Source organism: Psittacula echo (assembly GCF_963264785.1).
Source record: "Psittacula echo genome assembly, chromosome: 1".
Lineage (NCBI taxonomy): Eukaryota > Metazoa > Chordata > Aves > Psittaciformes > Psittacidae > Psittacula > Psittacula echo.
In genome coordinates this window covers 113,141,101-113,154,966 of record NC_137735.1, presented here as the reverse complement: position 1 = coordinate 113,154,966, position 13,866 = coordinate 113,141,101, and the positions used below count along the sequence as shown (strand labels likewise).

General features: G+C 39.3%; 1 protein-coding gene across 1 annotated transcript; it reads right to left on the bottom strand.

Annotated features, from left to right (window-relative positions):
• Nucleotides 1-3,344: 3,344 nt before the first annotated feature.
• On the bottom strand, nt 3,345-13,221 carry LOC308217145 (killer cell lectin-like receptor 5; the record flags this gene model as incomplete). Its single annotated transcript, XM_080609969.1, has 8 exons — nt 13,121-13,221; nt 11,928-11,996; nt 9,958-10,044; nt 5,924-5,995; nt 5,115-5,186; nt 4,869-5,011; nt 4,100-4,209; nt 3,345-3,489 (listed from the first exon to the last, which is right to left on the bottom strand). Exons 1-8 carry the CDS (start codon nt 13,200-13,202, stop codon nt 3,345-3,347), a joined length of 780 nt encoding a protein of 259 aa, XP_080466095.1. The 5' UTR covers nt 13,203-13,221.
• Nucleotides 13,222-13,866: the final 645 nt, after the last annotated feature.

Here is a 13,866-nt window from a genome sequence, read left to right as displayed (position 1 = left end):
TAGCATCTTACCCAGCAATAAAAGAAGGAGATGGGGGAGGATTGTTGGCTTCCAAGGTGGCTGTTGCTCAGAGACTGACAGGGCATAAGTTTGCTTGTGGGAGGTGGTGAGTGGCTGCTTTTGCATCACTTCCTTTTTTCTGTTGTCTTCACCTATAAAATTGGCTTCATCTCAAGCCATGAGTTTTCTCAATTTTGCTTCTCTTATTGTCTCCCCTTTCTTGCTGCTCTGGAATTTCACTGGGATATCTTGCAGGAGCTGTCTGCTATTGAAGCTGGTATTTTTTTCAGTGACATTGTCTCACTTCAGCATTTTCAGAGGGCAGTACTGGAATACACTGCTATATGCGCAAGTTCAGTGGATAAAAGACAGACACTGTATTTGCCAACTCCTGTAAAAAATGTTTTTTAAATACCTCAGATTCCCTCTCATTGTCCTTTCCATATACATTTATTGATGCTGATTTCTTTTTTATTAATGTAACTTATGTAGAAGTATCCTTTGTCACCCAGCCATGATATTTACCTCTCAGTTGCATAACTTGAACTTTGCAGTGCAACAGAAGGAAAGGAGAATAAGGATTTCAAGGTATGTTATAGGCATCTGTGGTGTGAATAAAAGGAATTAAACCTAGTGCACTAAGATACAATGAAAGATATAGTACGAATCAAATGATCTAATACAAAAGTGGTACACCGGTCTTACATGATATTATTTTTATGGTCAAAAGCGAATTGTAAATTTCAAGCAGGAATCCTGAACTATTATGCATCAGCTAAAGTAACAAAATGCTGTAAGAGATATCTCTCTCAAGATGAATTTCAGTGAGAATCCCGAGTATGATGTCTGAATGGTAAAGCTATCTGGTTTATAAAAAATCTCTGCTCTGCCACTGAAAATACGTGACCGGTGATGGATACATCTGAGGGCAGGTTTAGAGCAAATTTTTAAAATAGCCTTGAATACAGCTTCAGTTGCTGCTCTTAAAGCTTTATCTACACTTTCTCATTTCTGATGCTCTCCATCAACAAGATTTCAGCTTACATCCTCATACAAAGTGGTTTATTTTGGGATAAATTTCTTAGAAGCTTTATCTAAAATACACTGAGACAAAAAGAAACTGTTAGAGAAACAGCCGTGCACTGCACTTCTCATATCACTGAGCTTAATTATACAGATCTTCATTGTCTGTGATAGATAACAATAGAAATATGGAATCTCTATATTTCATTGCAAAAATCAGTGGAGTTTCATCTACCAAAGTCAGATCCATTTCCAAGGAACTTGGTAAACCATTAAATAGTGATGCTGTTCATATTCTTACTAACCTGTAGGAGTATGCTTGTCTATAGGTCACCTGTCCCTGTGACTAGTTTTCAGGTCTGACATTGTCTCCAATCCCAGACTCCTGTCCAATATGGAAGTGGAGTGTACTTTTGCAATCTAACAGGGTGGATCAGCACAAGACAGATCTTTCAGTGTATCTAGAATTACAGCACAGCTAAAATTGTTGCTTTCAGACTTTCAAATTGAAAAAGGAGAAAAAAAGAAGAAAGAATCTTCATCCTTATTGTCTTGTGCCTGTCTGTTTTTGAGAATGTCATTGAAATTTAATGATAATTGCTCTACTAGTTATGGATGTTAAATCCTCCCAAGACCTTTAACTTTGCCATAATTTTAATACAGATACCTCCTTGTCAAGGCCCACAGTCTTCTCTGGAATACACAAAACCAGGGTAAATTATTTCTGAGTAGGCAGTTTCTATGAGATGTTTCTCATTTCCTCTGGTTATTTGCCATGGACAAGATTATTTCCAACTGACAAGCTTATTCTGAGTTTTTTCCCTTACTCCCCCTCAAAGATATTCTGTTCATCTAAGAAAGCTGTGAGGAAGTAGCATGTCAAGGTGTTTTCCATTCATATGCTGGAAGAATGGCAATATTAGCCATCTGTTAATTTATGTATCAACGTGGCCATTGGTGAATGGGAACAGCAAGGAGTATTGCTTGTCGGAGAGACATCAAAATGTGCTTTCAGATCAGAATGAGGGAATTTTTCCTGTATGATTCCATTTTCACTACACTTGGCCGCAATGTTCTGATTATAAATTCTTTGATTAAGCAGAAAACTTCTTTTTTCCCCCCAATGAGAAAGTGTGATGTCACTGCCACTTCATCAAGGAATTCGCAGATCTTTCTCCATCCTGCAAATGGAGAGAGCCATGAATGGCACCATTTGAAGCAGGAATGATTCTACCTCAATGGAAACAGTAAGAGTGATAATCCTCAGAGTAACAAAAGCCTCAGGGTCCCAGGAGCTGCTGAGGCACAGTGAAAGAGCTTTGGTAATATTCACCATTTGCCGGTCATATCTCTGCTCTACCGATACCACGTGTTTCCACTGTTGACTCTAACTTCTCTGTGCAGGAAGAGCCTTCATGCATAATTTTCTCCAATCATTATCCAGGAAAACCAGGATAATCCAAATGTATTGTCATTCTCTGTAGATCACTCTCATACTTCTCACCAGCTTCTTCACAGATAACTGTTTTTTGATTTTACTATTTTCTGTCCAGTTGAGCTATTATTGTGATTGTGTTTTTCAGGCTTTGGTGGTTTCTAATGCTCTTCATCCTGCGCCCTTCCCCAGCAAGGCTAACTTTAAATCTGATATACTTTCCCTCACCTACACAGGACTGGTGGTGATTTTATGCACAGAGCTGTGGTGTAGGTTCATTTCTGGATGTTTTGGTGAATCACATTTTAGCTCCACAGGGTTTGGTATTCAGTGTGGGGTTTAACAAAGACAGTCTTTTACAGAGTAAGGTTTATACACACACACATTTGACTTTGTCCTGTCAATTCTATCTATGACACATGGCAATGAGTGTGGTTGCGTTTTTCTACAGGATCCAAAATACATATATGTGCTAACCTTCACTTGTGGCTGCAGGGAAGACTAGTGCATGGCAAGGCTTTGAAGTGTCTCCTCGTACATAAGCGGGGCTCTGAATGTATGGGTGCATATGTATGTGTCTATAAGAGACAGGATCTGTCTGTGATCACACCTATCCCTAAGGCTGGACTCATATCATGTAACAGTGGCTGCCTGAAACTTGGGCATCTGGTATAAAGAAGTCACCCAGGCTCCTAATGTGTGAAAATGCCCTTCTAGAAGGGAACCCGTCCAGGAAAGAATATGCTATGCTTGGCAAGGTGTCTAGAGGAATCCTGTAAGAGTCCCTTTGACTAGATATTTAGACAGCTAGAGATAAATGACACAAATACCATCTGCCATTCCTACAGAAAGCTGGGGATCACATTGCTGCTTGGATCTCTTCTTTTTAGCTCTCCTGGCTTTCTGAAATATCTGCAGCTTTTTCACACATATTTTGTGTTGATAAGGATCCACTGCAAGGTGCAGTTTCTACTTTGCCATGTCCAATGACAGTGCAGAAATAGTCAGTAAAGTCTCCTCCTATACAAAACCTGAACAGGGAGAGAAAGCCAGATTTAGTTGCATTCCTGACCTAGTTGGATGCAATGCAGTCATATCACTTCCGTGAAAGGCACAGTGGTACCTGGCCTTGCTGCTAAGCTATATTATTGTCAGTGGGATTAGAGGCTGCCTTGCTGGAGTCTCACTCCCATTCCGTAATTTTCTTCCCCAGACCTCAACAAAAGTATATGGGCTATGCTTTCTCATCTAGAGACCTTCCCCTTCTTTGGTAGCCTCTGTTCAACGGTGCTGACATTACACTTCCTTGCCGCTTCCTTTCTCCACTGAATTCAATATAATCAGATTCCTCCTTACTCACCAGAACTACAGCTGTGTCCTCTTTTGCCATCCTGATGTGACATGTCTGTGTTCCCACATGACTTACAGGCTCCCTTTGACTTGTCACAGGGATGTGCTGAAGCACCTGAATCAAAAGGACTCAGGTTGCTGCAGATTATGGTCACTGACCTCGCCTGTACTCCCTGTTGTTTGGTTTGGGGTTTGTTCGGAGTTTTTTGTGTTGGTTTGGTTTGTTTGTGTGTTTTTGTGTTTTACTTTTTCCAGACATTGCATCACAGTGACTTGTTGAAAAAGGCTTACATGTCTGAGCTAAGTTCCATGTTGTTAATCCACTTCCACTTCTTCTCACCGTGAGAGTATGTGAGACCAAGTAAGTAGTAACTACTTCTAGATCGTTTGTAAAGAAAATTCTAGAAAGGAAACAAAGAATAATAATACATTAAAATTATGTTGTCTTCACCAGAGGTACAGAGAAAGCTTAGTGTTAAATAACCAACGTTGCAAGTACACCATGCATCCAGCCACACATATCTTTGCGCAGCTTTAGATGCTGAATTTTTCCAGTTTATTTAATCTCATTTCTCTTCCTGGGGCTTCTTAGGAATAGAATAAAAAGAATAATACACCTGTGATACCATTAAAACTATATGCTATAGTTAGCCATGTATGACCTGATACCTGGAGATACTTTTCTATTCTGATTGTGATGGGAAAGCCTGTTCAGTTTTCATCAAAAAAATGACTCTCACAAATAAATGTCTGCTTGTACGTCTCGGTTTGTATGCTAAATCTCTTTAAACATAAGTCATCTAGGCAGAGAGTTTAGTACTTCCGTGGGAGCATGCTTACAGAGAGAAGCTCCCAGGTGCAAGACTTGAACCACCAAGATACGTCTTACTGTGAAGGTGTTTGCTGCCATATAGGGGTGCTTGGTGTATACAGCTAGCAGTGGATTATAGATCTGCAAAGACATCTAACATGAGAAGGCAGACATCTAACATGAGAATACACAAGTGTAACCCATTAGCCCTTTGGCATACAGGTCAAGCCCCATGAATTTTGATCTCACCAGTTCGTCCTTGTTGTCAATGATGACCAGGTCAGCCTTCATGTCAGTACATTCTTTACGGGAGTCATTCCAATTGCTTTTATTCTGCCTTTGAGAAAAGAAGTAACATTTTCCCCCATTTTTTTCCCAGTGTTCGGGGCAGCCTGCAGGAGGGAAGAACACCTGTGAAAAAATCCATGTTCACACTAACAAAAGGATCCCACCACAAAAGAAAGGTAAGAGAGTGAATTACAGCCAGAGAAGTACCTTTGTGGTTCTGCTTTTGATTTTCACCATACCACCTGGGATCCATGCCATTCTCTGTAGTTAATTCCAGCCCTAGGCATAAGTCAGAGAAGTAGAATCATAGATAACCTTATCCAGCCTTTAAAATATTTGCTGAGGAGGTAAAGAGAAATGGCCAGGTCAAAAAGCGGCTTTAAGTTTTCAAAAGTCTTATTTGCCTGCTGCAAAATATGGCAATAGTGATGCTACTAAAAGAAAGGACATTTTTCTCCATTGCCAAGCAGGGTACCAGGAGGAACAGAGAATGAGGCCTGGAAAGGGTGATATCATTCAGGGAGACAGGGACTGCTTGATATAGTTTTGTTGGTTATCCAGCAGGTCCTAAACATCAAAAGGGAAATGCACTTAGTTAAAATGCTAAGAATGGAGAAGTACTTGAGAAGCACTACGTGCACATTGATCCATCGTGCTCATGACAATGCTGCAATACCAAAGGGATTGTTATATTTTTGTCTGTTCACCTATCCATGGGCTCCTCTGTACTGGCATGAGAGAGTAATCAGTTCTTATCTCTGAAAAAGTAATGCAGTGCTGACCAAGCACTGCTTTTAAAGAATATGAAAATATGAAAAGTCTCTGGCCTTCAGAGCTTATCCTATGAGTGTACGTGATAAGGTTGGTTGTTCCTGAGATGTCAAATTCTATGTTTGTTTGTTCTTCTGAACAAAATCTGGACACATACCTTCCCCCCCCCCCCCCCCCCCACCCCCTTAAAAGACAATTGAACAGACTTCTGGAACCTGTCTTTTGAATGTCAGAGTATTACCTACCTAGTGCTTGTGCATCTTCACAGGTGATGGGGAAGGTTTTTGAGTCAGCTGGTCTGCTTGCAGTTGGATGATCTGGAAATAAGAATGCAGTTTCTGCTTTGAATGTCTGATCATCTTGCCATACACTCTCAGGGCTCTTCTGGACCTCTGACTACCACCATCACCCCATACAGAATGCCTACTCCTCATCTTTTTCCTCCTCCTATGAAGGATTTCAAGGACCACCAGAGACTCCAAACTGAGCAGTGATATATATGAATCTCAATTTTAGTACAAAGGAATAATCAGCTCCTTCCATAAGCCTAGAGCCAGACAGTGGGTGGCAACAGGAAGGAAGGAAGTATGAAATAACAGGATTATTTGGGGAAATGACTATACTTGTTTTCCCAGAAAACAGAGCCACTGGACCAGATTCCTCTGTTCTGTAATTTTGCTCAGGTTTCCTAGCATCTGATCAGACCTAGGTTTTTCTATTGTCCTCTCTTTCGTTATATTATAAACTCTAATAAATTGCATTTTAAATAATACCCTACAGAGCCTGCGTGCTTTTCTTTTTTCTTTCTAAGTGGGATAGTAACAAGCTGGCATCTCCTGGTGCAAAACAGTTGTTGAAATACTCTTTCACAAATTGCTGGAGTATGAATTGTGAGAGCTACTATGGTCTTCAAAAACACATTGCCTAGGAAGACCTACATTTCTTCATCTACATTTCTTTCCCAATAGTAAGCAAGAACCAGACTTTCAAAGTTGTGAGAGAAAAAGCTTCACTGTAGCACCTAAAACCAAATGCTGACAATATATAACACAGGTTTTACATTTACAATTCAAAGATCAAAGTTGATCAGTAAAAGTCTAATTTTGCAGAGACTAACTTGCAAGTTTTTCCCTGTTCCTTTTAGGGATTAACTTCAAATATATTGCCGTAGGAGTAGTTGAGTCTTAGATATCACTATTTAAAAAAACCAACAAAACCAAAACTAAGCAAAAAAACCCAAGGAAAGATGTATGTCTGAACATTAGAAAACAAAGGTTCTTAAAGCTCTGGCATGTAGAATTACGTCCAAACCTGTATACAGAGATACCCCCGATAAAGTATGTGTTATATTTTACAAAGTATTAACACTGATTGTAATAATGAATTTAAAGCTGGGGATTGAGAAGTTGAAGACACAATCACATGTTTGGAAGAGGGGGAAGTCAGAATTTATTCTTCAGTAGAAGTTCTCAAAAACATTATATGAACCAATATCAGGACCATTTCATCTTAGAAGATGAAGAAGCTGGGTTCTGCACATTGCCTGATCCTGTGGGTGGAAGCCTGAAGTACTGCTTGTAAAGGTGACCTGAAGTCCTTAATATATAATAGCACCAAATATTGATACTAAAACTACCTAACATAATTCAAAACCATTAATTTATGTGAAAAAATCAAAATGAATGCATACTAGTGTGCATTGCAAAAAATAACACCATCACACTGGTTCTCCTACTGAATGGAAATCAATTTAAAACACATAAGTGGTAGATCGAGATTGTCCCTGGAATATTGTGAACTTTAACTCTGAAATCTGCTGTATCAGACAGCACTGTTATTGAAAATGGTTCAAAGGCGCCAAAAGCTAACAAAGCAATAATGTGTTATTTTCTAATTGGGGCAATTTGATACTGAACTTTATCATGCTTTGGCCATACACTAATTGGGAACATTTAGGCTTTCTTTGCTTTTTACTGAACCCCTAGAGCAATAAGGGAAAATAAACCAGAAGAATAGGTTTGAAAGTGTATGTTTTTCATGCATATATGCATTTATATGCATGCACCTTGAGGCTGGATATCAGCTCCTGGTTTCAGAAAAGAGCAAAATTTAAGTCATATGAAGGAGCATTTCAAAGTCAGACCTTTCTGTTACTGGAAGACCAGCTCATGAACTCAGGGCTAATTTTTCACTTACCAGCAGATAACTTTTCTTTCAAGAAAAAATAAAAGGATATGATACTACTATAAAAATCATAAAAAATTCTGGTCATGTTCCATTGAGGAAGATTGTTGTCATTTTCATGAACAGAAATGGAAATGCCCTCTGGCCTGCAGAGCTCTTGTAAGATGGAGCAATATCAAGAGGTGACAGTTTAGTTCATTTGAACAAGCAGTTTATCAATAATGGTATATTTGGCAAGACAAAACCGTATGGAAAACTCATCTAAAATAAAAACTTGGAAATAAACCACTCAACATGGCAACAGTTTTTATTAGGAGTACAAGTGAAAACTATATGCTACTGAAATTAAAAACTAATATGCTTTAGTTTCTCAAGTTTTATCTAGATCTCAAGTTTCTTAGGATTATTTTTTTCAGTTCACTGGGGCCATACTGAATCCAACAAAGTAACTATAACTGAAGCCATACCTGAATCAGAGTCTAGTGACTGATTAAGTCCTGATTAAAAGCTTTATTAAATGGTGGTAATTTCACCTTGTAATATTGTTGGGATTTTTTTTTTGTATATATAATTTTGCTCTTCCTGTGCTGTTTTACATTTTATGAAGGTCACAGCACTATCAGACATCTCTCCTTTACTTTTTGCCTTGAAAAACAGTTACCTCTCCCAACCCTATTTTTGAAGTTCCATGGATCAAAGGTTTTGTCATGTCTTCTCAAAGAGTTTCTCCATGTGCATTCAGAGTAGGTGGTAAACTCTGGGGCTTGAATGTGATTGACTGGAAACTTCTTAAACTTGCTTAACTATTAAAGGATGAAAAGAAACAAGCAGCCACATCTGAAATTTAAAAATGTTTCCTTGAAAATATTCAAAGGAACGTACCATGTGGCTCTATTAAAATTTGTTGGTGTTTTGGGTTTTTTCCTCTCTAATTGAGATAAGAATGCTTTCTTTCTAAAAAAAAAACAAACCTATTTTTTATGTAGCTCAAAGATAGTTGTGAACTCAGTGATATATATGAAGAGAGACCTAGCACTAAGCTTTTATTAGAGTAAGGTGCAAATAAATTCTTTCAAGTTGTGACTTAGCTACCCCTTTCAAATGAGTGAGCTTTTATTCATATTTATTTAAAGATTTTTGATGTTATGGATGTGATGGTGACATGTTACAAAGTCATCACCTTGAAATATTCTCACAAATAGCAATCATCATACTAATAGGCATTATCTAATCTTGACTTATTTCTTCAAAACATTTGAATAATAAATAATAAAATTATTTACTGTTATCCTGGGTTCAGCAGTAGCAGTCATTTTTCTCATTCTTAGTAGCTGGTGCAGTGCTGTGATTTTGACTTTCAGCCTGAGAACAGCGCTGATAACACTGGTGTTTTTAGTTGCTGCTCAGTAATGTTTACCCTGACCAAGGACTTTGTGAGCCTCATGCTCTGCCAGGGAGGAGGGGAAGCTGGGAGGAAGCAGAGACAGGACACCTGACCCAAACTAGCCAAAGAGGTATTCCATACCACAGCACGTCATGCCCACTATATAAACTGGGGGCAGTTACCTGGAAGGGCTAGATCACTGCTGGGTCAGGCTGGGTATTGGTAGGTGGGTGGTGAGCGGTTGTAGTCTCTTCCCTTGTTATTTCCCTTATCATTATTATTATTGGTGGTAGCAGCAGAGGTTTACGTTATACCTTAGTTACTGGACTGTTCTTATCTCAACCTGTGGGAGTTACATTCTTTCTATTCTCCTCCTCATTCCTCCGGGAACAGGGGCGGAGGAAGCGGGGGGAGTGAGAGAGTGGCTGCGTGATTCTGAGTTACTGGCTGGGCTTAAACCATGACAACTGTCTGCACATCATCAAGTTTTTTAATTCTGTTTTGGATTTTTTCTTTTGGAATTTTAAACTTCCAAACCACTCGACTTTTTATGGATTTCCTTTTACAGCCGTGGTTGGCTAAAAACTACTGCCTTGTACCTTCAGACTAGCCTTCTGTTGCTGCTGGCTTTGGATGGAATTACTCAGATGTCAGTCAGTGGGTGAGGGTCACAAATTAATTGCAGTTAATTACATTTTTAGCAGGACTTACACATGAGTATCAGACACACTGCTAAGACCAATAGGATTATCACAGCAACCAATACAGCAACACGTGTTCTGGAGCAACAGCTTTTACCTACAGATAGACAGAAAAAAATAAAGATTAGAGGAGCAACTGGAAAAGGAACCCTTTGTCTTCATTCAAAGATGCCATTTCCAGGCTCACAATGAGAGAACTCTTTTAAGTTAGGCAAAGCCCTTCGGTGCTGTCCCTTCAGATGTTTGTTCTTCTTGTGACAGTTACACCGTGGACACATATTCCATCACAGGCATTCAACCTGAACCCTTCTGCCATTGCTTACAATACTTTGATATATTCTGCTGCACTTGATACTGGAGTTAAGTGCTCAAGGGGATCCTTATCTGCCCCCTCAAAATACTATGAAAGCAAAGCCCAATCAACCTACCAGATAAAGGTCCTGCCATGTTGTACTCCTCAACAAAGCAAATTTTTCAGAGAAGTGAATTGTCTCCTCTTTTTGTTTTTACTGTTTACGGACTTTTGTTTAGGATTTAGTTCAAGAGGGTCCTTGTGATACTCATTAGTCTCTCAACTTAGTGGATACTGGCTGGGTGTTATAAAGCACAAGCAGGTCCAGGAGAGGACAGATAATTTGTTTTGTAGGCCAGTGAGTGGTAGGCTGTCTAGGAAGCATTCAGAAGATGAGGTCATAGTAGAGAAGCTAAATTAATTCCTTATAGCAGGGTTGTCTGAGTAAGAACTGGGTAGATCTTCCATTTCAGGGCAGTTCCTTGTGAGAAGCTGCATGAACTGGAAGATGTATGGCCCAAATAAAAGAATAGATAAGCTAAAAAACTCCCAAGAGACATTAGGTGTGAGATAGCTGGGTTGCTAAACCATTTTGTAACCTCACTCTTAAAGCTATCTCTGCACCCAGGGAATGGAAGTTAACAGATCTAATGTGCATTGAAAATAAAAAATACATGGAAGTTCTAGAGGAGATCTGTGAACTTAGGTTGGCTGTCCTGACCACACAGTCACAGAGTCATTTAGGTTAGAAGTCATCTTTTCAGATCATCTAGTCCAAGCAATGTCAAGTAGAGCAGGTTGTCCAAGACCATGCACAGTCAGGTTTTGATATTCATCCTAGGATGAATATTCTACAACCTCCCACTTTAGGAATCATGCAGAAGGCAAATGAACAAAATGCGGGATGTTTTGTCTGCCACATTGTTTTATAAAATCATGATTTGCCTCTATTTTCAGTGATGAATGCAATTCTACTACCAGTATGGGAAAAGATTCAGAGAAGGGAAGCAGTAAATGATGGTGCAGACTAGGGTTCTGTGGTATGGAAAAGAGATAACCAAAAAGAAGCTATGTCAGAGTTATATAAAATCCTGAGTGTCATTTGGACCTTGGATATTATATGGCTGCTTACTATATCTTTCATGGAACATCAGCTGAAACTAATAGAAGGCAAGTTCAGAGTGAAAAAATTGGATGTTTCTTCATGTGGTATTAAAAAGAACTATGGATCCCCTCATCAAAGGACACTGTAGGAATCTGGGCTGTGTATAAAACCAAGGGGAGATTGGGCAAGTTTGTGGAAGAGATATCCACTGACGGTACATAAAGAGAAATACACCTGCCTTGGGAAGTCTCCGAGTAGATGCGTGCATGAGAAAGTATTACAGGAAGTATTGTATATGCCCACCCTCTTCTTACTCATCTCTAGTTGTTCATGTATGCCTGCTGTGGTTTCTTGGTCTGACCCAGAATTTCTGTGTGTTCCTATACCAGTGAACCCGTAAGTATTTCTTTGCATATAACACAACACATGAACAGCCCCCTGCTCTGGCTATGTAAAGCAGACATCTGTTTCTTCCTGTCTCACATAAGGTTTCATATCACTGCATTTTTGGAAAATAAGGACCAACATCCTCTCCTCTCAGTGTTTAAATTCATATAAACTTAATAGACCACTAAAAACTCACCAGATGACGTGTAGCTAACTGCAGCACTTCTGTCTAGGGACTGCACTTTCACTTCTGCATACGTAGAATCTAAAACCAGGCAAAAATAACAGAGAAAACCAGGGAACAACTTAAATGGAACAAAAATAACTGAAGTTATGAGAAATGCTACACACATCGCAGCAATTGATTTATGTGACTGTGTTTGACTATGCTTGAATAATATTTTTCTCCATTGCATTCACAGCTAAGAGGACTTGCTATAGGCAGAAACACATCTGATTTCTCTTCGGTGCAAACAGCAACAGAGGAGACATGGGTACCTGCACACATATTTTAAAAGGAAGTGAAGAAAAATGTGTAAGGTTGACTGTTTGTCTTACTCACATCCATATGTACGTGGTGAGATTGTCTACAACATCAAAGCAAACCTGGAAGCTGCAGATCATGCTAAATTTCAAGGAGTTAATACGATGGTGTGAAAAGAGAAAACTGTTCTAACATCTGCAGATAAAAAATACAAACAGAAACTACTGTTTGTGTCAGAGATGGTGAAGTTAAAAATGAAGAAAAAAAAAATGAAACACAGTGCATGAAGTCTGTTATTTTAGGATGTAATTTTATGCAGATGTAGCAAAGCCAATGCAAAATTTTATGCAATAATTCTTAGCTCATTAAAGCAAAATAAGTTTTACATTAGAATTTGCAAAGTCATTTATACTAAATCAAAATAAATCTGCCCATGAAACATTTTATGCTTGATTTATTAAACATGTAGTTTATACAGACAAAGCCAGCAGAAAAAAAGAAACCCTGGAGCAATGCCTCACCTGCTCAGGAAGCAGGACCAAGCTGGGCATGAGACTGCTTCAACAACAGAAACATTAGGCATTCAATCTCCTGATCAGTTTGCTGCAGGAATCAGTCTGGTGCCTGAGGACCAGTTGGCCTTCAACTGTGGAACAATCTCCCAGACTGATAGAAACTACTCTTAATATCACATAAGAAACTCTCCCTCACATGTGTACCTTATCAAATAAAAATTAGACCTTATAACAATCCCCTTTTTGGGGGTAAAAGATCTAGATGGACACCCCAGCTGTGCATTTTTCACAGCACTGGCCCTCACATTTTCTTAGTCCTCTTTGAGGCTTTGGTGTTCCACAAAAGGCTGAAGAATACAAAAAAAGCGCAGTTCAGATGAATTTACCTACCTTGGACATCAGTGACCTTCTGTAGTTTGGGCCTCGTTGATTCAGTCAAGTTCAAGTCAGCATAAACAAGTTTTTCTGACATTCTTGTTCCCCCTCTACTTTCTTCCCTCTCGCTGCTGATTTTAAAATGGTATTCTGAACTGAGGCCGACTCGTGGCCTTCTCCCCCATCTAACTTTCAGGAAGTAGTTCTTTCCTCTTTTAGTCATGCAGAAATCAGTGATAAGCAAGGAAGCCTACTTCTAACTGATCTTTTTATAGCAGCTTGTTAAATGTAAGGTTGTGGATTGATGTGGTCAACTTTGTTGGCAAGTGCTTCTGGCTTTAGTAGTATTAGAGTCCAGAAGACAGTGCTTTCAAAAGCAGACATCTAAAAGCATGATACATTTACCCCTGATCTGCTGCTGAAACAGGACCCTGCCACACTTTGGGGCTCTTCATTTGTCTGCAGCTCTCTTAAACCAGAACCAAGCTGACTTGCTGTGGCCTGAGGAACGTGGGGTATGTGCAGCTCAGGAACAGGTTCTTCTCCTCTGTAGGTAGCTTCTGATGGCAAATGGGAATTCGTAAAATGGAATTGGTCCAGCCTGTTTCAGGAAGGACAAAGGGTGCTTAGCATGCAAAGACAGCAACTAGAATATGTTAGTCTAGAGAAGCCATAGGCTTTCCAGGTTTTTAATTCCCACATGACTAATGCTTTCATAGAGCAGGAGATCGTAGCTATGTGGACATTGTGCTGTGAATCAT